General features: G+C 36.9%; 1 protein-coding gene across 2 annotated transcripts in view; it reads left to right on the forward strand.

Annotated features, from left to right (window-relative positions):
• Positions 1-222: 222 nt before the first annotated feature.
• IMPG2 (interphotoreceptor matrix proteoglycan 2) overlaps positions 223-24508 on the forward strand; it is an 82054-nt gene continuing 57768 nt past the window's right edge. Inside the window, exons 1-4 of one of the 2 annotated variants that reach the window (XM_077883693.1) lie at positions 223-1376; positions 1841-2092; positions 13634-13800; positions 17543-17574. In XM_077883693.1, coding sequence (XP_077739819.1) covers positions 1292-1376; positions 1841-2092; positions 13634-13800; positions 17543-17574 — 536 coding nt within the window. In that variant the 5' untranslated portion in view covers positions 223-1291. Of the gene's footprint in view, positions 1377-1505; positions 2093-13633; positions 13801-17542; positions 17575-24508 lie in introns of those variants that run through there. The other variant, XM_077883692.1, reaches the window with a different exon arrangement.

Below are 24508 nucleotides of genomic sequence, written 5' to 3' on the forward strand. Positions count from 1 at the left end.
GTTCCCTGCGTGGAGCCTGCTTCTCCCTCTGCCTGTGTCCCTGCCTCTCTCTCTCTCTGTCTCTCATGAATAAATAAATAAAATCTTTAAAAAAAAAAAAAAGATAAATTCAGTGCTATTCAATAGTAAATCCTAGCTTCCCCAGAGACTTGGACTACTTTAATTCTATTCTACTAGGTTTACTTGATAAAAACAACTGTCCTAATACAAAGAATTTTATTGGTCCCATTGTGGTAAAATATCCTTTCTTGGTTAAGAGTTCTTCATGTACATAAACATACCAGGCCTCATGTTTAATAGCTAATGAAGCAAGATTCCAAAGTTATCATGTGGGTGTCATTTTTATTGTACTCTTAGTATGTGCCAGGCACTAGTCTAAGCATTTTCTGTGTATTAACTAATTTAGTCCTCACAACAGCTCTATCATGAGTTATCCTTACTATTCCTATCGCATTTTATGTATAAGGAAGAAGACATTAAGTGGTTATAAACCAAAGATTTTCAAATTTCTTATCAAGGAGAGAAATTTACAAGACAATAATTATGCCAAAAAGAAATAGCTCCAGGAAAACTAGCTAGAACTGGTTTTATACCTAGCTCTGTATTTCTGAAGTAGATGGGTATATTCGGTCTGGGCTTACAGATCTTATGCTTTAAATCATAGGCCCTGGGGCTTATCAGTGGCATAGTCAGTCAAGTGTCTGACTCTTGGTCTTGGCCAGATTGTGATCTCAGGGTCCTGAGATGGAGCCCCAGGTTGGGCTCTGAGCTCATTGTGGAGTCGGCTTGAGACTCTCTCTCCCTCTGCTGCTCCCCTCCAACTCGTGCTCTCTCAAAATAAATAAATTAAAAACAGAAACAAAAACAAATCACAGGCCCTAGAAGAACCCAGTTTCAACTAATAGATTCAGAAAAATTGTAAAACTCAGTGAATTATATGTGAAACGTTTTTAAGCAGGCTGCCAGTTAAAGGCAAAGAACCCGTTCGTAAAGAGCTTAGCTGGCTAGATTAGAATAAAGAAATTGTCTCTCCCCATCTGTTCTAATTAGCTTATCTCTTCCGCTTTCATAGCTGTGCTGGATTTCAGGAAAGAAGTGAGAGGTATTTTGAAAGGACACCATTTTTATTTAAGCTAATTTATAATGGTTTGGGAATGCTTGTCTGTTCTCAAACATAAACTTTTAAATGTTAGACCTTTCCTATAATAATTTGTTACTGGAAGTTTCAAGCCTTTTGGGTTGTTCAAGTTAAGGATTTTGGCTTCTCCTCATTCCTTTGATTGTGGCCCAAATGATTATGTTTCCTCATTTTGGGAAGATTTCTCTGGGTATTTTGATATTTGTCGTGATAGAAGGAAACCTTACATCATTAACAGGTATTTAAAAATCTATATTGTTTTTATTTGTCTGTATACTTATAGTACATTCCCTTTAAGAATAACATTATTTAAAAAAAAGAATAATATTATTTGATATGACTTATAAGAAGTTGAATCAAATGCTACTCTGTTAGTCTTTGGTATTCATTTAAACTTTTAAAATCTCTCCTAATAATTTTAGTTTTCTTCTTTAGTAAGTTCTACTTCAAACTTAACTTACCTCTTATTTTTTTGTGTTGCAATTGGATGTATAGTTTTTTCAATAACTAAGAATCTTGAAATAAAGAAGAAGGTGTTATATGGAGAAAAGATTGCTCATTCCTCCTCTCCTTAGGCATGCATGTCTATAATCTGAGCAATGGCTTCAAAACTGAAATGGGGCTCAAAAATCCATTTTTCTTTGTTACCTTTACTACTGTATCTTCATTATCAGAAGACTTGTTTATGCTTTCACTTTGTAGCACAAACCTACATGTCTTTAGAAGATATCCAAGAACCCAACAGTGCAGTTTCTTTTCTTTTGACTGACTCAGAATCCACGGACACTTCTCTTTCTACTGAAAAGAAACTACCTCTGGACCACAGAGAAACTGAGAAACAGTGGCTACTTAGAAGAAGGCGGTCTATTTTATTTCCTAATGGTGTGAAAACCTGTCCAGGTGAAAGTGTTACAGAGGCTGTGGCAAACCATGTAAAATATTTCAAAGTACGAGGTTAGTAAGCATCTAAATCTTGTGGCTTTGTGATGAAATTTAAACATTAATATGTTTGTTGTATCTTGTTAAAATTCAAAGTTTGTGATAATTTAGACACTGAGACAAATATGATCTTTATATTACCTATGGAAAAAGACGTTGCTAAAAGTATAGTATTTATATAGCTTCAGAGGAAAGTTTAAGAGTGGAAATGGTTTAAATCTTTTAAGCATGTCAAAAATATCAGTTTATGTTATTGGAAAATTTAATTATGTTTACTTCTTCATTAAGTAGTTTATCTAGGGGATCCCTGGGTGGCGCAGCGGTTTGGCGCCTGCCTTTGGCCCAGGGCACGATCCTGGAGACCCGGGATCGAATCCCACGTCGGGCTCCCGGTGCATGGAGCCTGCTTCTCCCTCTGCCTATGTCTCTGCCTCTCTCTTTCTCTCTCTCTGTGGGTGTGACTATCATAAATTAAAAAAAAAAAGTAGTTTATCTAAATATACCCACAAAATATATTTTCCATGGTATAGTTACTTAGGTAATAAGTTACTTTAGATACATGAAAATACAATACATTTAAAAAATTTTTCTTTCTTTTTTTTTAATTTAAATCCAATTAACCAACATACAGGACATCGGTATTCTCAGATGTATTATTTAACAATTTATCAGTTGCGTATAACACCCAGTGCTCGTCATACCATATGTTCTACTTAATACCTTTCTATATTTTATAGTTCAGACATCCTGCAGATTCATGCTAGTTACTCTCTGGTTGGTACACATAAACCTTATTATGTCTAAAATGATGGCACTTCTCACAATGGATCCTAAAGCAACAGAACTAATGATTTTATTTTTTTTAAGGCTTTTATTTATTTTAGAGAGCAAGCAAGAGAGAGAGTGCGTGTGTTCATGGGGGTCAGTGTAGGAATGGGGGAAGGATGAGCAGAGGGAGAGGGAGAGAAAGTCCAAAGCTGACTCCACGTGAGTTGATGCAGGGCTCTATCTCGTGACCCTGAGATCACGACCTGAGGCTTAACCCATTGTGCCACCCAAGTGCCCCCAAGATTTTATTGTTAATTAAACAGTATTATCGGGGTCCCTGGGTGGCCCAGCGGTTTGGCGCCTGCCTTTGGCCCAGGGCGCGATCCTGGAGACCTGGGATCGAATCCCACGTCGGGCTCCCGGTGCATGGAGCCTGCTTCTCCCTCTGCCTATGTCTCTGCCTCTCTCTCTCTCTCTCTGTGTGACTATCATAAATAAATAAAAATTAAAAAAAAATAAAAAAAATAAACAGTATTATCCTTGATCAAATCCCTTTTTATTGTGTGAATTCATTTTCTGTTTTAAGTTTACTAACCAAAATTGCTTAATTGACCATAATGGATTCCAAGGATTCTCAAATTTCACTTTTTGCTGCTGAAGAGACAATAAAAAGCCATAAGATGGATGTATTACTAGTAAACTAAAGTGAAGGTAGATGATTAGAAGGTAGTGAAACCAGGCTTGCTCATTTATGTAGTTATTCCACAAATGTTTATTGGGCACTTATTTGCCGTGCCCTGGACTATATGGATATTTGATCTAAGCTGCTACTTTTATCTTCTCCTTTTTTACTTTCCTTCAACTTGTCCTTCATCTCCCCTTCCCTCACCAAAGAAAGTGTTTTTGTTTTTTCAAAGCAAACTTTTTTTAAGTGTTTATTTAAATTCCAGTTAGTCAACATACAGTACAATATTACTTTCAAGTACAATTTAAGAGATTCAGCACTTATATACAGCACCTGATGCTCATCAGAGCAAATGCCCTCCTTAATCCCCATCACTATTTAACTCATCCCCCAGCATTTCCCCTCTAGCAACCCTCAGTTTGTTCTATTAAGAGTCTGCTGCTTGGTTGGCCTCTCTTTTTTAACCTATCCTCATTTGTTTTGTTTCTTCTTCACATGAGTGAAGTCATATTTGTCCTTGTCTGATTGATTTATTTCCCTTAGCATAATACTGTCTAAGCAAGTGTTTTTAAGAAAATAAACACCAGATATTATATATATTTATATATTTGTTTTGCTTATTAAAGTAGTCCTGTATTAGTATCTTTTTAAAAGAGGGTATTTAAATCTCTTGCTTGTATTTTGGGACTATCAAACATTATTAAGCAATAAGCGTTTTTATTTTTTTAATGGAATTCCATTGATTGTTCCTTTTGTGTATGGGGTGTGTACCAGAAGTGGCAAATTCTCAAGAGAGTGGGAAAAGAATAAAGGACTGAAGATAAATGAGAATGACAGTTTATAACTTAACAAAATATGATTTCTATTATCTGGAAGTTAAAAATAAATAGATCAGAGTATCTACATAGGTGCTGGTTAAATAGTGAAGAGGAAATAACCATTTAAGAAATATGGTTATATCAAGTAAAAAAAAAAAAAAAAAAGAATGTTGGCCAGGATGCAGAGAAAGGGGAACCCTCTTACACTGCTGGTGGGAATGCAAGCTGGTACAGTCACTCTGGAAAACAGTATGGAGGTTCCTCAAAAAGTTAAAAATAGGTCTACCCCATGACCCAGCAATTGCGCTTCTAGGTATTTACCCAGAGGATACAATATAGTGATCTAAAGGGGCATCTGCACTCCAATGTTTATAGTAGCAATGTTCATAATAGCCAGACTGTGGAAAGAGCCCTGATGTCTATCGACAGATGAATGGATAAAGAAGATGGTGGTGTATATGTATATATATACACAATGGTATATTACTCAGCCAACAAAGAAATGAAATCATGACATTTGCAAAGATGTGGATGGCCCTGGAAGGAATTATTGTAAGTGAAATAAGTCAATCAGAGAAAGAATTATCATATGATCTCACTCATATGTGGAATTAAAGAAACAAAACAGAATCATAGGGAAAAGGAGGGGAAAAATAAAATGAGATGAAATCAGAGAGGAAGACAAACCATAAGAGACTAATACCTATAGGAAATAAACAGGGTTGCTGGAGAGGAGGTATGGGAGGATGGGGTAACTGGGTGATGTAATGAGCACTGGGTGTTATATGCAGCTGATGATTCACTGTACTCAACCTCTGAAACTAATAATATGCTATACATTAATTAAATAAAATAAAAAAGAGGAACAGATCAGCAAAAAAAAATGTGGGTCTTTTAATTTCTTTGCTATTATATTTATAAATTCAAATTCAAGAGATACTATGGAAAAAGAGACCAACAAAAAGAAAAGCATCCCTAGAATAATTGATTTTAAAATACGATGCTTTGAATGGGATTATTGGAAAGGTACCTCACAGAGCTAATAGTGTTGGCGCAAGCACATCAAAGTGGTAGCGCTGTCGATAGATCTGTTGCTGTCATTTATAAAGAATAAATATGTTTTTGAAAATTAAAAATTATTTCAGCATAGGTTTTGAAGAGATACTCTTATTTATTTATTCATGAGAGACATGGAAAGAGGAGCAGAGACATAGACCTAGACAGACTGCCTGTGGGGGGCCCAATGTGGGACTTGATCCTGGGATCATGCCTTGAGCCGAAGGCAAACACTCAACCACTCAGCCACCCAGGTGCCCCTTGAAGAGATTTTGTAGAAATAATTGGATAATGCCGTTAGAACCAAATGTTTGAAAATTGGAGGGAGAGCTACATTCAATGTCCAACCAAGGATCTTAGCTCTTCCTACCAAGCTAATTCAAATAATGGTATGCCCAATTTTTCCTATAGGGGATTTGGCTTCAGTTCATAGTTGGTGTAACAAATTTGAAAAATGTCTTCATTTAAGCAGGAACCAATTGCATTTGAACCTAATGATTTGTAAAATTAAACAGATATTTAGGGTTCTTGGAATTGTACACAGTTAGTAGTATCCTCCCACTTAAAAAATTACATTTGTAGTTGGACTTTTAAAATATCGCTTTATGAAGGTATACTTTGATGGATTATAAGCTGTATACTTAAATTATACTATATGATTAGTTTTGACAAATGTATTTACCCTTGAAATTATCATGCAGTCAATGAATTTATCAGTCACCTCCAAATATTTTCTTTTACCTTTGTAATCTCTCCCTCCCTCAGAACACTTTTCTTTATCCTAGTACTAAGGCAACCCCTAATCTGATTTTTATCAATCACTATAGATTGTTTGCATTTTCTACACTTTTATATATAAATGTAATCACATACATACACTTTTTTATCTGGCTTCTTTTGCTTAGTGTAATTATTTTGAGACTCATCTATGATTTTTTGTGAATCAGTGGTTTGTTAGCTTTTATTGTTGAGTAGTCTTCTATTTTAGGGTATATCACCTTTCGGGATATTTGGGTTGTTTTCAGTTACTGGTGATTATAAAGAAAGCTGTTATGAACATTTGTGTTTAAGTTTTTGTGTGGACATATGCTTTCTATTGGTTAATAAAAGAGTAGAATGGCTGGGCCTCATGATCGGTATATATGTGACTTTTTGTGAAGTTGCTAAACTTCAGTGTGTTTTCCACTGTCGCTGTACCATGCGCAGTATATTAAAATTCTAGTTTTTCAAGCATTTTTGCAATGCTTGGTATAGTCAGTCTTTTAAAACTGTAACCATTCTAGTGAATACAAAGTGGTATCTTATTGTGTTTTTTTTAATTTTTATTTATTTATGATAGTCACACACAGAGAGAGAGAGAGAGAGAGAGAGGCAGAGACACAGGCAGAGGGAGAAGCAGGCTCCATGCACCGGGAGCCCGACGTGGAATTCGATCCCGGGTCTCCAGGATCGCGCCCTGGGCCAAAGGCAGGCGCGAAACCGCTGCGCCAGCCAGGGATCCCTATTGTGGTTTTAATATGCATTTTCTTAATGGCTAATGATTTTGAACACCTTTTTTTATGTGCTCATTCACCATTTGTGTATCTTTTTGGTTAAGAGTTTATTCAAATATTTTGCTCATTAAAAAAATAATTGGATTGTTTGTCTTATAGAGCTGTAAGAGTTCTTAATGTATTCTAAATACAAGTTTTTTGGTCAGATACATGTTTACATATACTTTCACCTCATGTATGGCTTATTTTCTTAATGTCTTTTGAGGAACAAAAATTTTAAATTATGATGAAGTCCAGCTTATCCTTTTTTTTTTTGGACCATGCTTGCCTTTGGTGTTATATCTTGCCTAACCCATAGTGACAAGTATTTTCTTCATTCTTTTCCTGTAGAAATTGTGTAATTTTTAGGTTTTGCATTTAGGTCTATGATCTATTTTGAGTGAATTTTTGTATATGTTGTATATGGATCAAAGTTAAATTTTTGCATATGCTTAGCCAATTGTTTTAGCACCACTTATTAAAAAGATTATCTTTGGGGCACCTGGGTGGCTCAATTGGTTAGGTGTCTGACTCTTGATTTTGGCTGGTTATGATCCCAGGGTGGTGGGATTGAGCCCCACTCTGGCTCTGTATGGGGCATGGAATTTGGTTGACATTTTCTCTCCCCCTCTCCCTCTGCTCATCCCCCTGCTCTTGTGGTCACTAAATAAATAAAGAAAAACTTTTTTTTTTTTTTTTTTTTTTTTTATGATAGTCACAGAGAGAGAGAGAGAGAGAGAGAGGCAGAGACACAGGCAGAGGGAGAAGCAGGCTCCATGGACCGGGAGCCCGATGTGGGATTTGATCCCGGGTCGCCAGGATCGCGCCCTTGGCCAAAGGCAGGTGCCAAACCACTGCGCCACCCAGGGATCCCAAGAAAAACTTAAAAAAAAAATTTTTTTTTAAGTTTTATTTATTCATGAGAGACACACACAGAGAGAGACAGAGACAGAGACACAGGCAGAGGGAGAAGCAGGCTCCATGCAGGGAACCTGATGTGGGACTGGATCCTGGGTCTCCAGGATTATGCCCTAGGCCAAAGGCAGGTGCTAAACTGCTGAGCCCCTCTGGGCTGCCCTTAAAATCTTTTTTTAAAGAAAGATTTTATTTATTTATTCACGAGAGAAACACAGAGAGATACAGAGAGAGGATGAGGGAGAAGCAGGCTCCCTGGGGGGAGCCTGATGCAGGACCCAATCCCAGGCCCCTGGGATCATGCCCTGAGCTGAACACAGATGCTCAACCGCTGAGCCACTCAGGCATCCCAAATAAATGTTAAAAATAAAGATTATCCTTTCTTTCTTTTGCACCTTTGTCGGAAATCAGTCTTCTGTTTATGGTGGGTCTATTTCTTCACTCTTCATTTTCTTCCACTGATCTATTTGTGTATTTTTATGCCAATACTATACTGTCTTGGTTACAATAAGTCTTTTAATAGGGAAAGTTCTTCAGCTTTGTTCTTTTTTCAGATTTGCTTGGTTATGCTAGGTCCTTTGTATCTCATATAAATTTTAGTATCATCTTGCCAACTTACACAAAAAGGGATGCTGGAATTTTGATTTGAATTGTGTTGAATCTGTTGCTTAATTTGGGAAGAATTATCATCTTAATAATATTGAGTCTTCTGATCTATGAACATGATATATCCCTCTATTTAGGTCTTCTTCAATTTCTCTTGGCAGAGTTTTGTAATTTTTTTAAAGATTTTATATATTCATGAGAGACACAGAGAGAGAGGCAGAGACACAGGCAGAGAGAGAAGCAGGCTCCATGTAGGGAGCCTGATGTGGGACTCTGTCTTTGGACCCCGGGATCACGCCCTGAGCCGAAGGCAGATGCTCAACCACTGAGCCACCCAGGTGTCCTGCCATTTTGTGATTTTTGATGTATAGGTCTTACACATCTTTTTTTTTTTTTTTTATCAGATTTATCTTTTCTACTTTTTTTTTCATGCCATTGTTAATGTTATTTTAATTTCTGATTGTTCCTTGCTAGTATATAGGCATAAAAATGTTTTTTTATATATTGACCTTGTATTCTATAACTTGCTAAATTCACTTATTAGTTCTAGCAGCTTTTTTTGTGTATTTCTTAGGGTTTTCTACCTAGATGATTATTTTATTTGCAAATTGAGATAATTTTACTTCTCATCTTCCAATTTATATGCCTTTTATTTCTTGCCTTATTGCACCAAATTGATCTGTATGCTTTGGGCACCACAACTTTGAGAGGAAAATATTACCCTAAAAAAAGACTTTGTACTGGATTTCTGTGTACTGAATAATATGCACAGCCTGCCTCCTAGTAACAGGATTAAAGACAGCTTAAATGCAGGCATTTCCTTCTTCAGAATATTGTCATCACCTTTTGCCTTCCTCCAGCAGTTTACAGGGCAGGTTTTTTCTGCCACAAGAGAGACATTCGTAGATCACCTATCTTCTCAAAAATAGAAAGTTATCTTCAACAGTCCCTAAAGGCTATATAAAAATTGTTTGACAAGGATGGGACTTCAGAACTTGTCTACTTCTAGGCCATAGTGAAGCGGGTGGCAATTGTCTCTGGTGTAGTTTTGCCCTTCTTAGTACCTCTTTCCCTGGGACTGTGCTGATTTCACTCTTCTGTACTGTCTGCAATGTCCTATCTAGGTTTCCCCTCTCCGAGCTGCATGAGGGCTCCAGACTACCCCCGCCACCCCCAAATATCCTCCATTATTAAAATGTACGTGTGCTGAATTCTATATTCCACATTAGTTAATCAGACGTTATTGTCAGATACCTCCCAACTGGAAAGCCATTGGATAAATTTAGGATGTATTACTTTTCTGGACAGAATTACATTTTTTACCATTTTATTGAGATATAATTTACATACCATACAATTTTTCCATTTGATGTTTAGAATTCAGTGGTTTTCTATTTTATTCTCAGAGATATGAAACCATTATCACAGTGAGTTTAAGAACATTTCATTACCTCCCACCCTTTAGTCATCACTCCTTTTATCCCTCTGTTTCCCCTATGCCTCTCCCCAGGCCTAAGCAATCATGAATCTGCTTTTTATTTCTATAGAGTTGTCTATTTAAGGATATATCAAATAAATGAAATAATATAATATGTGATCTTTTGTGACTGGCTTCTTTCACTTTGCATAATCTCTTCAATATTCATTCATGTTGTAACATGCATCAGTAGTTTATTTTTTTATGGCCAAATAATAATATTTTCTTGTATGGATAAACCACATTTTGTTTATCTATTTGTCAGTTTTTGGGCATTTGGGATGTTAATTATTTGGGTGTTTTCCCAGGGGTAGAATTTCTGTGTTATATGGTAACTCTATGTTTAACCATATAAGGAACTACCAGATACTACTTTCTAAAGTAGCTGTATCATCTTACGTTCCCAATAGTGGTGTGTGAGATTCTGATTTCTCTATGTCTTTGCTAGCACTATGATTTTCCTTTAAAAAAAAAAAAAAAAGACACACAACCATCCTAGTAGATGTGAAGTGTTATACCCTGTTTTGATTTGCATTTCTTTAATGATTAGTAACATTGAACATCTTTTTATTTGCTTTTTTGGTCATTTGAATGTCTTCTTTTGAAAAATGTCTCTGGATCCTTGCTTATTTTTCAGGTTTCAAAAAATTATTATTGAGTTGTAACAGTTCTTTATATATTCTAGATACAAGTTTTTTATCAGTTAAATTACTTGAAGGCATTTTTTTTCTCATTTTGTGAGTTGTCTTTTCACTCTCTTGATGGTGTATTCCATGCATTAAAGTTTTTGATTTTGATAAAAGTCCAGTTTATCGATTTGTTCTTTTTGGTTATTCTAGGTTCGCTGTAATTCCATATGAATTTTAGAATTAGCTTGTCAATTTCTGTAAGGAAGTCAACCAGTGTTCAGATTGGATTACATTGGATCTGTAAGATCAATTTGGAGATATTACCATCTTAACAAGGTTAATGATTCATGTGTGGATGCTTTAATTTGCATTTCTCTGAAGATGAATAATAGCACTTTTTTCACATACATGTGATCTATTTGTAGCTCTTCCTTTGTAAAGTGTTTGGTCCAGTCTTTTACATGTTTTAAAAATTGGATTGTTTGCCTTTTTATTAGGGAGTTGTAGAAATTCTTTAAATATCCTAAATACCAGTTCTGTGTCAGATATATTTTTTGAATATTTTCTGCCAGACGTATGGCTTGTCTATCCATTTTTTTAAATAGTGTCTCTGATGAATTGTTGTTACTTTTGATAAATTCTAATTTCTGTCTTTTACTTTTATAGTTGTTGTTTTCTGTGTCCTGTTTATGAAATTTTTGCCTGTCCTCAAGTTATATAGATATTCTTCTGTGTTTTCTTTTAGGACCTTCATAATATTAGCTTTAATATTTCAAATTATTTTTGTGTATATTATAAATAAGTTACTGAGATTTATTTTTTCTTTCTTTTTAAGATATATAGTTATTCAGTCTTGTATCTTTTATAACTTCTTTGAATCCCCTTTTTCATAACTAGACCTTGTAGACATTCATTTTTTGTTTGTTTTTACCAACTTCAGACTTTCACCTTTGCATTGTCTTTTGGAGGGCACTAAATTTTCATGTGGAAGCTTCAAAAAGAAAGGAAGAATTCTCAGTCTACAGGTGGTTAGCTCTGCCTCAGTCAACCATGGCTGAATTCTTCTGTTTTGCTGTAGTGTCACAAGTTCTGAAGAGCAATTATAAAGATGCAGTTAGTTCACTGGAAGAGAAAATTGAGTTTGCAGCCAAAGGTTCATTTTGACCCTTAAGTCAATTGGTGGAGAAACTTTAAATATTCATGTATTTTCCTCTCTGTTAAAGCTTAAGACTTGTTTTTTGGCTTAGACTATCTTCTTCCATCAAACAACTGTGAGACAACCAGAATCTATTGATGATAACATTGGTATTCATGTAGCACTAAGCAGTTTATAAAATACTCTCACAGGTAGGTAGATAAGGCTGTAATGATTCATCCAGTTAAATAAGAGAGATGATCCGTTGAAACATTGAATGGCTAGGTAAGTTACCTGTAGTTATGAAGCTAGTCTATGGTAAGGATAGGGCAAGAATTTAGATCTTCTGACTCTATGAGTTCAGAGAATCTACCTCCATATACTACTGGATAAGCATTCAGTTTTCTTGAGATGAAAAATAATGGTCTTGATCTCTATGCATTTGCATCTGTCTTTCTCTCTCAGCACTTTGTTCCTCTTCCCTTCCCTCCCATCTTAATCTGTTGTCCACAGTGTCTGGTATTTAGCCAATGAAATGGTTGCAGGATAGCAATACACTACATAAAATATGTAGATAGCCTGTTTAGCATCCTTTCAGATTTGATCCTTTGAATAACTTAGCAGATAGATTGAATTAGTTTTTATTTTAATATAGCAGTACATTTCTCCTGAATATCAGGGTTTTTTTGTTTGTTTGTTTGTTTAGTTCTCCTATCTTTAGAAAAAATTTCTTTTGAGTGTAAATGACATCCAATGTTATATTAATACAGGTGTATAATGTAGTGATTTGACAAATTTCTACATTATGCTATGCTCACCACAAAAGTAGGTACCATTTGTTACCATGCAAAGCTATTACAGTACCATTGACTGTGTTCTGTGTGTTGTTCCTTTTATTCCCATGACTTATTCATCCCATAACTGGAACCCTATATCACTCACTCCCCTTCACCCATTTTGTTCATCCCCCCACTCCTCACCCCTCTGGCAACCACCAGTTATTCTCTACTCTTCTCTCTCTCTCTCTCTCTCTTTTTTAGTTAATAGATTTTAATTTTTAGAGAAGTTTCAGGTTCAGAAAAATTGAGCAGAAAGTCCAGAATTACCTGTACTGTCACTCTTCCATGCACACATTTTCCCCTCTCATTAGCATTTTGTGTTAGTGTATTGCATTTGTTACATTTGATGAGCCAATATTGACACATCGTTCTTAACCGAAGCTCATAATTTATATGGAGTTCAGTCATTGTGTTGTTTATTCAATGGGTTTTGAGAAATGTATAATGACATGTATCTACGATTACAGTGTCCTACAGAGTAGCTTCCTTGCCCTAAAAAAGCCGTTGTGCTCCATCTCTTCATATCTTCCTTCCCCTAATCCCTGGGAACCATTGATCTTTTTATAATTTTCATAGTTTTGCCTTTTCCAGAATGTCATATCATTGGAATCATATGATATGATTTTCGGATTGGCTTCTTTTACTTAGCAATATACATTTAAGTCTTCACTGTGTCTTTTCATAGCTTGAAACCTCATTTCTTTTTATCACTGGATAATATTCCATCATATGAATGTATCACAGTTTGTTTATTCTTTCACTTATTGAGGTATTCTCAACATCTGCTCCACATTTAAATAGCATAGACAGGATTTTTTTTTTTTTAAAGAGATGGGAAAAATACCCTGCCTATTAGGAAGTCAGTCAGTTCCCTCTGTAAGGGAAAGGAGTGGAGAGGATGAATTCTCTTTATATCTGAAAAGTTTAAACTGGACATAGATTGACAGAAGAGCTTTGACTGAGAATCATTCCCATGTTCCTCCAGAAAGGACACTATGGGCAAGAGTGTCTTGAGAATTTAAATAAACAAATTCGTGATCATTGTGAGAACCTCAAAGTGCATTAACTTTCCATAAAATACTTCTCTGTTTTCCAGTGTGTCAGGAAGCTGTCTGGGAAGCCTTCAGGACATTTTGGGATCGGCTTCCTGGGCGTGAGGAATATCGTTACTGGATGAATTTGTGTGAAGATGGAATTACAACTATATTTGACATGGGCACAAATTTTAGTCAGTCTGTGGAACATAGAAGTTTAATTATGAAGGTAAGGGTGCTAACAAGGGAAGAATTGCCCGACTATTATAGAGGCACCTATACACAGTTAAAACCTAAAGGTAGAAAGAGCAGATGCAAATCCCTGCATTGCTTTTTGTTGTAATTCTGCTTTTTGAGTGAGCTGCCGTAGGGCATAGCGATGTCTTTTTCCTATTTGCCACAATTTAGAAACTTTACAAATATTATCTTAAATACTGTTTTTTTAAATATATACCTTAGACTGAAGAATTATTGACTGAATAACTCTGAGCTTTTATTATGAGTCTAATAAAATTAGATTAGTGTATCTGAAAGTAATACAATACATCATCCAATTCTTTCTACTTTAAAAATTTTATTTCTAGTAAAAGCATGCTATTAATTTCTTCCAATATTTGGTCCTACCCTGGGATGATCTCATTAACTGGAGGCAAACTAGGGAAAGAAATATGATCTGATAAATATGGGTGGACCCCAGACAAATTTTGTAGGGTTATAAACATTTTGAAGATATGCAGGTTTTTGTGTGTTTTAAAATGCACTCAACTTTTAATCACGGTACTCAAATTTTTAAAAAAAATTTAAAAATATTTTATTTATTTATTCATGAGATACAAAGAGACAGAGAGAGAGAGAGAGAGAGAGAGAGAGGAAGAGATACAGGCAGAGGGAGAGGCAGGCTCCATGCAGGGAGCCCGATGTGGGACTCGATCCTGGGACTCCAGGATCATGCCCTGGGCCGAAGGCAGGCGCTAAACCATTGAGCCACCCAGGGATCCCCCATGGTACTCAAATTTTTAAGCTGCAGTGTTGCATTGTTTTTCCATCACATTTTTAAAAAGATTTTTATTTATCTATTTGAGTCTTCTGTCATGTTTTTAACTCTTCAATATTCATAATTATGAGAATAGTTACCAGTTATTTAGTGTATACAGTGTACCAGGCCATATATTAAACCCATTAAAAACATTATATTTAATAAACAACAATCCTACAAGGAGGTACTAATATCCCCAACTTAGAGATAAGCATCAGAATTATTCCTTATTCTAGATTACAAACCCAGATGGGCTGGAGCTTAAATTCAAACCCACTTCTCGTTTTAAAAAAAAATTATGGGGATCCCTGAGTGGCGCAGCAGTTTAGCGCCTGCCTTTGGCCCAGGGCGCGATCCTGGAGACCCGGGATCGAATCCCACGTCAGGCTCCCGGTGCATGGAGCCTGCTTCTCCCTCTGCCTATGTCTCTGCCTCTCTCTCTCTCTCACTGTGTGTCTATCATAAATAAATAAAATAAAATAAATTAAAAAAAATAAAATAAATTATGTTTTTCCCCCTTTACCATTGGGCCTACCTTCTCAGTTATTACCACTTTTGCAAACTGCTAAATTTGGTAATATGGAATATTGCTTAATTTGCTAATATGGAATACCTATTCAGCGAAAAAAAAAACACATACACATATTTACACGCACATACACACACTCTCTTTTATTTATATCCGTGTTATCCATCTCAATTGTGTCCATAATATAGAATCAGCTGATAGAGCACCAAATACATATGATACAGAGTTAGTATTACCATAACAACAGCTTCTCAGCTTCTTATAATGTTACATTGGAAGGTATTTTTTACAAGTGGAACTTTTAGCAAGGTAGGATCAGAAGGCATTGGAAATATACTTTTTTTTAAAGATTTTATTTATTTATTTATGAGAGACAGAGAGAGAGGCAGAGGGAGAAGCAGGCTCCATGCAGGGAGCCCGACGTGGTACTCAATCCCAAGTCTTCAGGATCACAACCTGGGCTGAAGGTGCAGCGCTAAACCGCTGAGCCACCAGGGCTGCCCTGGAAATATACTTTCAATGACTATTTAGTACAACATGCAGACAAAGGAAGTGATATGTCACCTGGATTGAGTCTCCAATAACAAGTTTGCTGAACAAGGAGAAGTTTGGGATAAATAGTCCAGGCAGAGGGGACAGCATAAACCAAATGTTTGTAGGAAATGACTTGGGGGGATCCCTGGGTGGCGCAGAGGTTTGGTGCCTGCCTTTGGCCCAGGGCGCGATCCTGGAGATCCGGGATCGAGTCCCACATTGGGATCCCGGTGCATGGAGCCTATTTCTCCCTCTGCCTGTGTCTCTGCCTCTCTCTCTCTCTCTCTCTCTCTCTCTCTCTGTGTGACTATCATAAATAAATAGAAATTAAAAAAAAAAAAAAAAAAAGGAAATGACTTGGGCCAGTACACCAGGAGGGTAGACTAGAAGTGATGAGATCAGACTGGAAGACTAGAAGTGACAGGAGATCATCCTATCTCTGAGGATGATAGGAAACCATTGAGGGGTTATAAGTAGGTGAGTCACAGGGGCTGATTGGACACTTTTGAATTTTTTTGAATTTATTTTTATTTTTAATTTTATTTTTAATTCTATTTATTTATTCATGAGAGATACAGAGAAAAAGACCTAGGCAGAGGGAGTAGCAGGCTCCCTCTGGGGAGCCTGATGCAAGACTTGATCTCAGGACCCCAGGATCACAACTTGAGCCAAAGGCAGATGCTCAACCCCTGAGCCACCCTGGTTTTGAATTTTAAAAAGGCCATTATGATTAATATATACCATGGGGTAGATTAGAGGGATTAGGGAGACTAGTTACTACTCCATGCCTGAGGAAATGAGGGTCCTAACTAGACATGAAATAAGGAAGCATGAGGGATACAAATAGGAAAAAAGATTAGCAGGACTCAGTGATAAGTTGGATGGGAGTGGGAGAAGTTGACAGAATGGCCCAGGAAACCTCCCCATTTCTTAGTCATCCACTAAAACAAGAAGGCAGAGAAGTGGTTTTGTAGATGTAGGCGGGAGATTGAGTTTGCTTTTGACTGTGTTGTTTTGAGCCACTTGTGAAATGTGAATTGCCTGGCATTTAGGTATGAAGCCAAAGTGGTCTGGATTATAAATACAGCTTGTAGGAGTCACCAGGCTTGAGGTAGTAATTGAAAGCTTTTAGAGTGGCTGAGATTATTCTAGGAGAGTTTGTAGAGTAAGAACAGTGAGTTATTTATAAATACCATTTGAGTCATTTAGAAAAATAGTCTATTTTACAGATGAGAAGTTGGGGGATTTTGAGTTTTGCCTCCATATCCAAGCAAAAGAAAATAGGACTTGAAACTAGGTCTTCTAAGTCAGTGTTCTTTTTATTATATTGATCTCAAAATAAAACCACTAATTTAGAGGAAACTTAAGGACAATTTGCTTTGGAATGCCCCCGATGAATAATCCAATTATCGGTATAATATACCTTTTTGAATTCTGGAGAAATAGATTTAGCATTTATTTTATACACGTTTATATTACTCTAGTAGAAGAATTTCTATAAATATGTTAGATCACAAAAAACTTTGATTCTAAGTCCATGTAAGGTTAGAGTGAAACTCTATCAACCTCCAATTTGTAGATCTTTTTGGAGTGATTACCAAGTAATGTCTGTTAATCTGTGCCCATTAAGAAAGGGAACAAGAACTTTCAGAAACATAAACAGAGAAAGTGCCAGGACATTCCCACAGTCCCAAAACAGACTTGACATTTTTAGTACCTTGCTTTAACTATTTGTCTAACCATAGAAAATAACAGCATAGATTTATAAAATAACAACATAATGTTAGGGCATTAGTGTTTTTTATGCAATAAATTTTATTTACTGCTTAATAACTGTCATTAACTCAGTCATTTTTAACTTGTTTTTCTTAGAAACTGACAGATACAAAGGAAACTGTAAGCAGGTGAGTGTCTTTTTTTTCTCTCTAATTTCATGTTTGGCAACAGAGATGTGTCATACCTATTCCAGGACTCACACCAAGTTTAATGGCCCCTTTCTATCTTCTTGCTGGCTCCTGCAATGACTAGGGCTGTGGGTTAGTCCTAAATGCTTTTCCTCATCCTGAGGCCACTTCCCTTTTGAGACTACCATCACAGCCACTGTGCTTGTTACTTTCTGACCTTGCCAGGAGGCAGACTTGTTCCTTTCTCTTGGGTGAGAAAACAGATTTCTGGAAATGGAATATGGAATGATCTACTTTTGTTGAGGCTTATGGGCTTATAGTAAAAATGTCATGAAATGGTACACCTTAGTAGTGGCAGATAGTTTATTAAATCATGGTTGGTGAGGAGGTTCACTTTACTGTGAGAAATGATGATTATGATCTTGAAATACAAGAACAACACAAACCTTGATGCATCCTCTAATACTAGGATTTGTGGCTCTATTGGACTTTAGGTTTAAGATCATTTCTGGCTCCTGAGCAATAGCAGTACAGAACAGATCATGGAAGGTGAAGGAGTTTGAGTGTATAAGGATTAAAGATTTCAATTTTATTCATACTCACAGTATCTAGATTATGCCAGCTTGTGGGTGATTATTTGGAAAAACACCATCAGGGCATAAAATCCAGGTCTGAGTCCAGAATTTAAAGACAGATTAAAAAACCAGTTAGGTGAGTTGTGCCTACAGATCCAAACTGGGCAATAGAGTCCCAGCAAAAGCATAGTTGGAGTACATATGTGAATGCTAGTGGGGTATGACAGGTTTCAAATAAAACATGAGTAAACAGATGGGAAGAGAACTTTGTATGGTCTCACTCATTCATATACCTAATGTTACCACTGAGGCCTGGGGTTGTGCACCCACTTAGATGGTTGGGCCATATGGTGTTTTGGGTGTAGGCTCTTCACCACTGAGAAACAGAGCTTGAGAGTTCCTTGTGAACTCTCACAAGGAGTGAGAGTTGCAACACACAGGCAGTGAACTAAATACTCTGGTGAGTCCTATTAGTCCTAGTGATCTAGGTAGGCTGTACCTAATGAAATGATAGCACATGTTACACATCTTATATGGTCAAGAAGCTTGTAAATACCCTAGTACACATGGCATTTCACCTGGAAGAAGCTCTGAAAAGCTTGGAAGTCCCCTTGGGAAGTCCACTTGGGAAGTAGACTTTAGCAAATTTGTAGCTTGTGGGTTATTATAAAGTGGCGGAAGGAGGGTTATCTGAAATAGGATGGACAGTTGTAACACCATGTGAAGTTGGGTGTGGCTCCTAGCACAACAGGTAGCTGGAGGATGTTTAAGGTGTAGTGTGCATATGTATTGTGACTTTCTGTAAGACTCACCTTCAACTGGGTGCAGTTTTCTGCAGCTATCTAGCATTTCTCACAGTGAGACTATGTACAAGTAAAAGAGAAATTTTGCAAAAAGGTCTGTTGTCTCCTGTGTTAATCACATTGGAACAAATGAACAAATAAGCGTCATTGCAGGACTGACTGGATTCTATGTTTTTATTGACAAGGCACTGTACTGGTATAATAAGGGACTCAAAATATTATGGACCGTTCTTAGAAGATAATATATGTATAAAAATAGCAATACTTTGGAAAATAAAAGTGAATTTTGAGAATGTTAAAGTCTAAACTATCTTTCCCATGTAACGAGAGCAGGCCAGGTTGGGGTGGGGTGGAAACTGCCAATCATGCTAAGAGGGGTGATCTGGGGTAACACTGGGAGTAAAACCATGCGTATGGCCTAAGAATTCCCAAAGCTCATCTTTCTCCCGTGCGGGTATACTACAGTGGTCCATTGAAACCCTTAATTCTCCCATCACTTTTCTATATTACAATTTATTTTTATGATTTTCTTTGAGATTACTCTTGTATTCTCTGTGTTGAGATTCTTATGTTAGGTTTTATTGCTGCTGTGGCAAATTACCACAAATCTCTTCCACAATTATGTCGTTCAGAAGTCTGACATGGGTCTTCAGGTGTTGCCAGGTTTGCATTCTTTTTTTAAGAAGTAGGGGAGAATCTGTTTTCTTGCCTTTCCCAGCTTCTAGAAGCTATCCACATTGCTTGGTTCCTGTCCCTCCTCCATCTTCAAAGCTAATGGCTCCTCAAGTCTTTCTCACATTTCATCATTCATCATCCGGACACTCTTCTGCCTCCTCCTTCTGCATAAGGATCCTTATGATTATGCTGGGCAAACCAGGTTACACTCCCTATTTTAAGGCTAGCTGATTAGCAACCTTAATTCCATTTGCAACCTTAATCCCCCTTTGTGCATAATTTAGTAACAGCGTATTGAGAGGTTCTGGGTAGTAGGATGTAGATGTCTTTGAGAGGCCCCTATTCTATTTATCACACTTCTTCTCTGTGATTTAAATTGCTGCTTCTATGCAAACTCTAACTCACCTGCTGACATATGACTTGCACTGGTTACTCTGTTCTGTATCACCTTCAGCTTTCCCTGTGGTCATTCTGCCCAGTGTCTTTAAAAAAAAAAAACAAACAACTTTTTTTCCCACCTTACTTAGGACCTGACATTCCATCTTACCTCTTACACATCTCCCTACCATTGTTTGTCTCTCCTGAGTCTTCAGCTTCTCCCATTAACAACTTATTAACATTTAAACAGGTTCCAGTCTCTCCCGTGTTACCTGTTTATAAAAGTCCTCCTTTAGCACTTGCGTCCATTATAGCTGGGTATGTTGAAAGCACCTCTACTTAGCTCCAGTTGATGCTTTTAACCCCCTGCCTCTGGACTTATTGTGAAGTCTCAATAACCAGTACAAAACCTAACCTGGAATATGTGTTCACTAAATAGTTGTTAAATGAATAACTGAGTTTCTGCTCAATTACTCAAGTTTATTATCAGGTCTTTGGTGATATTCTTGGTGTAAGGATTGTTCTTTGGCATTTTTTTTTTTTTGTACCTCAATTAACTTACATATGTTAATCAATTAATTTACATTTGAGGGTGCCTATCATGGATTACAAAGCCAAAGATACATGTTTGTTTGTTTGTTTAGCAAATGTTTTATTCTGTTTGGGACACACGTCCCTATTCTATTACCCTCCGTTTTCTCTTATATTTGTTTAGCATTTCATAATTTTATAATGTTTCTGGATATACAATATTTTATTTACTTTTCATCATACCTTTGTTAAATAGGTAGGGTAGGGAGGTATTCCTGTTTTGCAGATTAAGTTCTTGTGGCCCAGAGCAACTGAGTTATTTTTCTAAGGCATAGCAAAATTAATGATACTTCTGGGACCAGCACCCAGGATTCCTGGCTCTGTGCCTTGAGTTCTTTTGTTGTCATGTGCTGATCACAGTTAATAGATTCAAGAGGGAAGTAAAATATAGAAAATTGTCCAGAGGAGTAGTAATCTAGATAGGAAATTGGCTTGTTTTTAAACTTATGCTTCATGTGTCTCTGATATCTTTTGATATAATCTCACCTGAATTCTGACAGGATTAGGCAAAGATGAGTAAGAAATTGTGCTGGATGAGCTGAGGAAATGAGAAAGTAGGAGATTGTTTGCTGGTGGTATTAAGCTAAAGGTCTTAGCTGAACAACTTCAAATTTGTGGTTTGGCCTAGAAATGAAGTAGTATTTCTGCCTCCAAATTCAATACAACTCTGTGTTCTAGTTCTGTTGTGACATTTTAGGGGATCCCTGCAGGAGGCAGACTTAATGAGAACATGTTGAAAGGATTCTTGCTGTTAAGTGGGTTTTTACTGTTTTTTTGAAAGGAGAATGGGAAATGAGGTATTAAGCATTGGACTGTTAGACAAGAGATTTGAATTACTGAGCATTGCCTACTTACCATCATTAAAGTTATTTTGAATTCAGTAAGAGAAATCTAGTTCTCCTGAAGTAAACAAACTTTTCCATTGTGAATGCTCCCCTAGAGAATTAGCTTAGATTTAATTAATTATTTACTTATATTTTAGTTGCAGCATTTCTCTTTTTAAATTAAAAAAATATTTTTAATGGAAGTATAGCTGACATACAATATTATACTAGTTTCAGGTGTACAAGATAGTGATTCCACAATTATATGCATTACAAAATGCTCACCACCATAAGTGTAGTTACCATCTGTCACTATGCAAAGTTATTATTATATTATTGACTGTATTTCCTGTTACTCATCTTTGTCCTTTTGACTTATTTATCAAATGTGATCTTGATGTGGAGGACAATTTGACTGGCACTAGGTGAGGTCTGGTTTCTTTGCCATGTCATCCCAACTTCCTGTTCTAGTTACTGTGTTGGGCTTTAGCGCCTCTCTCTCTTATTTTGATCTTTTTGCTCTTCATGCCTGGTTGCTCTCCCTAGCTCTCAGCTTTGATTGAGTTTCCTTTCCTCTTTCTAGGACCTTATACACTTTGACTTTTAGGTCATTAAGTTTACATAGGCCATTATTATTATTACAATGAAGTGAAACCATCTTGGTTGCCCTTCTAGTCAAGATGGCTCACATAAAGTCAGTGTTGTGAGGAATTAAGATGAGAGAGGGGTTTCAAAATCAGATGGGCCTGCTTTACATCATTGCTCCTCCACTGTCTAGCTCCATTGACTCTGAGCAAATTCTTAACCTCTTCTAGTATTAGTTTTCTTATATGTGTGAATGAGGATAAGCTGGGATGCCTGGGTGGCTTAGTTGGTTAAGTGCCTGCTTTCGGCTCACGTCATGGTCCCAGGGTCCTGGGATCGAGCCCTGCTTCGGGCTCCCTGCTCAGTGGGCAGCCTGCTTCTCCCTCCCACTTGTGCACTCATTCTCTCTCTCTATTTCTCTCTCTCTCTCTCAAATAATAAATAAAATCCTAAAAACAAAAAAAGATTATTGCTGGAATTAAGTGAGTTGACCAGTATGAAACAGTTAACACAATGCGTGACACATGAGAAATTTAGTGGTACTCATTCTTGCTGTTGTTATTGAGAAGGGAACTAGGCATGTTTAGGAATTTTAGATGCGGCCTTGGGCCTTAAGGAGTCATTGTGTCCCCCAGGAAAAGTTCCTTTATTCATTTGGAATTCATTTTTTCATCTACAAAATGAAGGTATTGGCAAGGGGTTCTGTCTTCTGGATACCCGAGAGACCCTGTTCAGGCCTGATGTTAATATCTGTCTCAAATGCATTTGAATCTTACTTGTTTTAGCTCTACTCCTTGCAATCTAAGAAGCCTCTTGATGCTTTCTCATCACCTAGGCCCTTTCTCCACTCATCACTCACTATAATGACTTATCTAGATGTTCTAGATGGCACACAGCTCACTGAGAAGCTGTGTCCTGTGAATGCTTCTAAATAACCCAAAGTCATAGGTTTGGTGTAATGGTTTACTAGGTTATTCTTTCAAGATAGTATTTTTAAAAAGCAGAAAAATCTTTGAGATTTTTTAAAACTCAGTTTCTCAAATTTTCTTTCTTATTTTTTTATAAGATTTTTTTTTTTTTAAAGTAATCTCTACATCCACTATGGGGCTTGAACTCATAGCCCTGAGATCAAGAGTTGCATGCTCCAGCATCTGAGCCAGCCAGGAGCCACAGTTTCTCAAATTTTCTAAAGAAGCCTGGGAGTTCAGGGAATATGGCCCTTGTTGACTTCCCACTCCAGTTCCAGTTATGAAATATCTTTGGATTATCATATTTAATATCTTAGTTTGAACTTTATATTCAACTCTATAATGTATCCATGTTTTTTATTTTTTATTTTTTTAAAGTTTATTTATTCATGAGATATATATATAGAGAGAGGCAGAGATATAGGCAGAGGGAGAAGCAGGCTCTATGCAGGGAGCCCAGTGTGGGACTCGATCCTGGGACTCCAGGATCATGCCCTGAGCTGAAGGCAGACACTCAAACACTAAGCCACCCAGGTGTCCCTGTTTTTTATTTTTTAAAGACTTTATTTGTTTGAGAGAGAGAGAGAGAGAGAGAGAGAGAATGCACAGGTGGGGGGAGGGGCAGAGGGAGAGGGAGAAGCAAACTCCCCACTGAGCAAAGATCCCGATGCAGGGCTTGATTCCAGGACTCTGGGATTGTGACCTGAGCTGAAGGCAGGTGTTTAACCACTGAGTCACCCAGGCGCCCCTCGGATTACCTTTTGATTTTCTCTTATGGTTGCAAAGTGGCATGGTTAAAGGATAGGTGGGTGACTTGTAGCCTGTTAGCAGTGTGGCCTATAGCAAGTCATTTCTCTAAGCTTGGCTTTCTTGATGTAAAAAAATTTTACGATTTCTGTGATCTCCCCAATGAGATGAGATCTGTGCTTTATTTTTTCCTTAGCAGTAAGTATTCTAATGTATGTACTACTTGTTACATTTGTAATCGACTAGTTGTTTCTTTTCTATAGCTGTAACTATAATAGATCATGTGTGTTTTGTCTGTAGCTACATGCCAGATGTCTTGCTGCCTGGCTAATAGTATTTGTTTATTCTTTTATTCTAAAAATATCTATTTAGTGCCTACGAAGTGGCAGGTCCTATTTTAGGCTGGAGATAGAGCAAGAATATGGCAGGCAAGGTTCCTAATCCCCTAGAATTTACATTCTTGTGGCGTTCCGGTTCAATAGAACTTTCTGTGATGATGGAAATGTTTTATACTGTGCTGTCCAATAGGGCACCATTAGGCACCTGTCGCTGTGGCGTACTTGAACTGTGGCTAGTGTGAATGAGGAACAGAATTTTAAACTTTATTTAATTTTAATTTAAATTACCACATATGTCCAATGACTACCATGACAATGACATTCTGGAGGATTAAGAGATTGGAGACAGAGAAAAGAAGTAGATAATACATGAACAAATAATTTCACACACTGATAATTCTTCAGAAGAAATCAAACAGGCTGATGAAATAGTGAGTAGGGGAGTACTTT

The sequence above is a fragment of the Canis aureus genome, chromosome 35, assembly GCF_053574225.1.
Source record: "Canis aureus isolate CA01 chromosome 35, VMU_Caureus_v.1.0, whole genome shotgun sequence".
Classification (NCBI taxonomy): domain Eukaryota; kingdom Metazoa; phylum Chordata; class Mammalia; order Carnivora; family Canidae; genus Canis; species Canis aureus.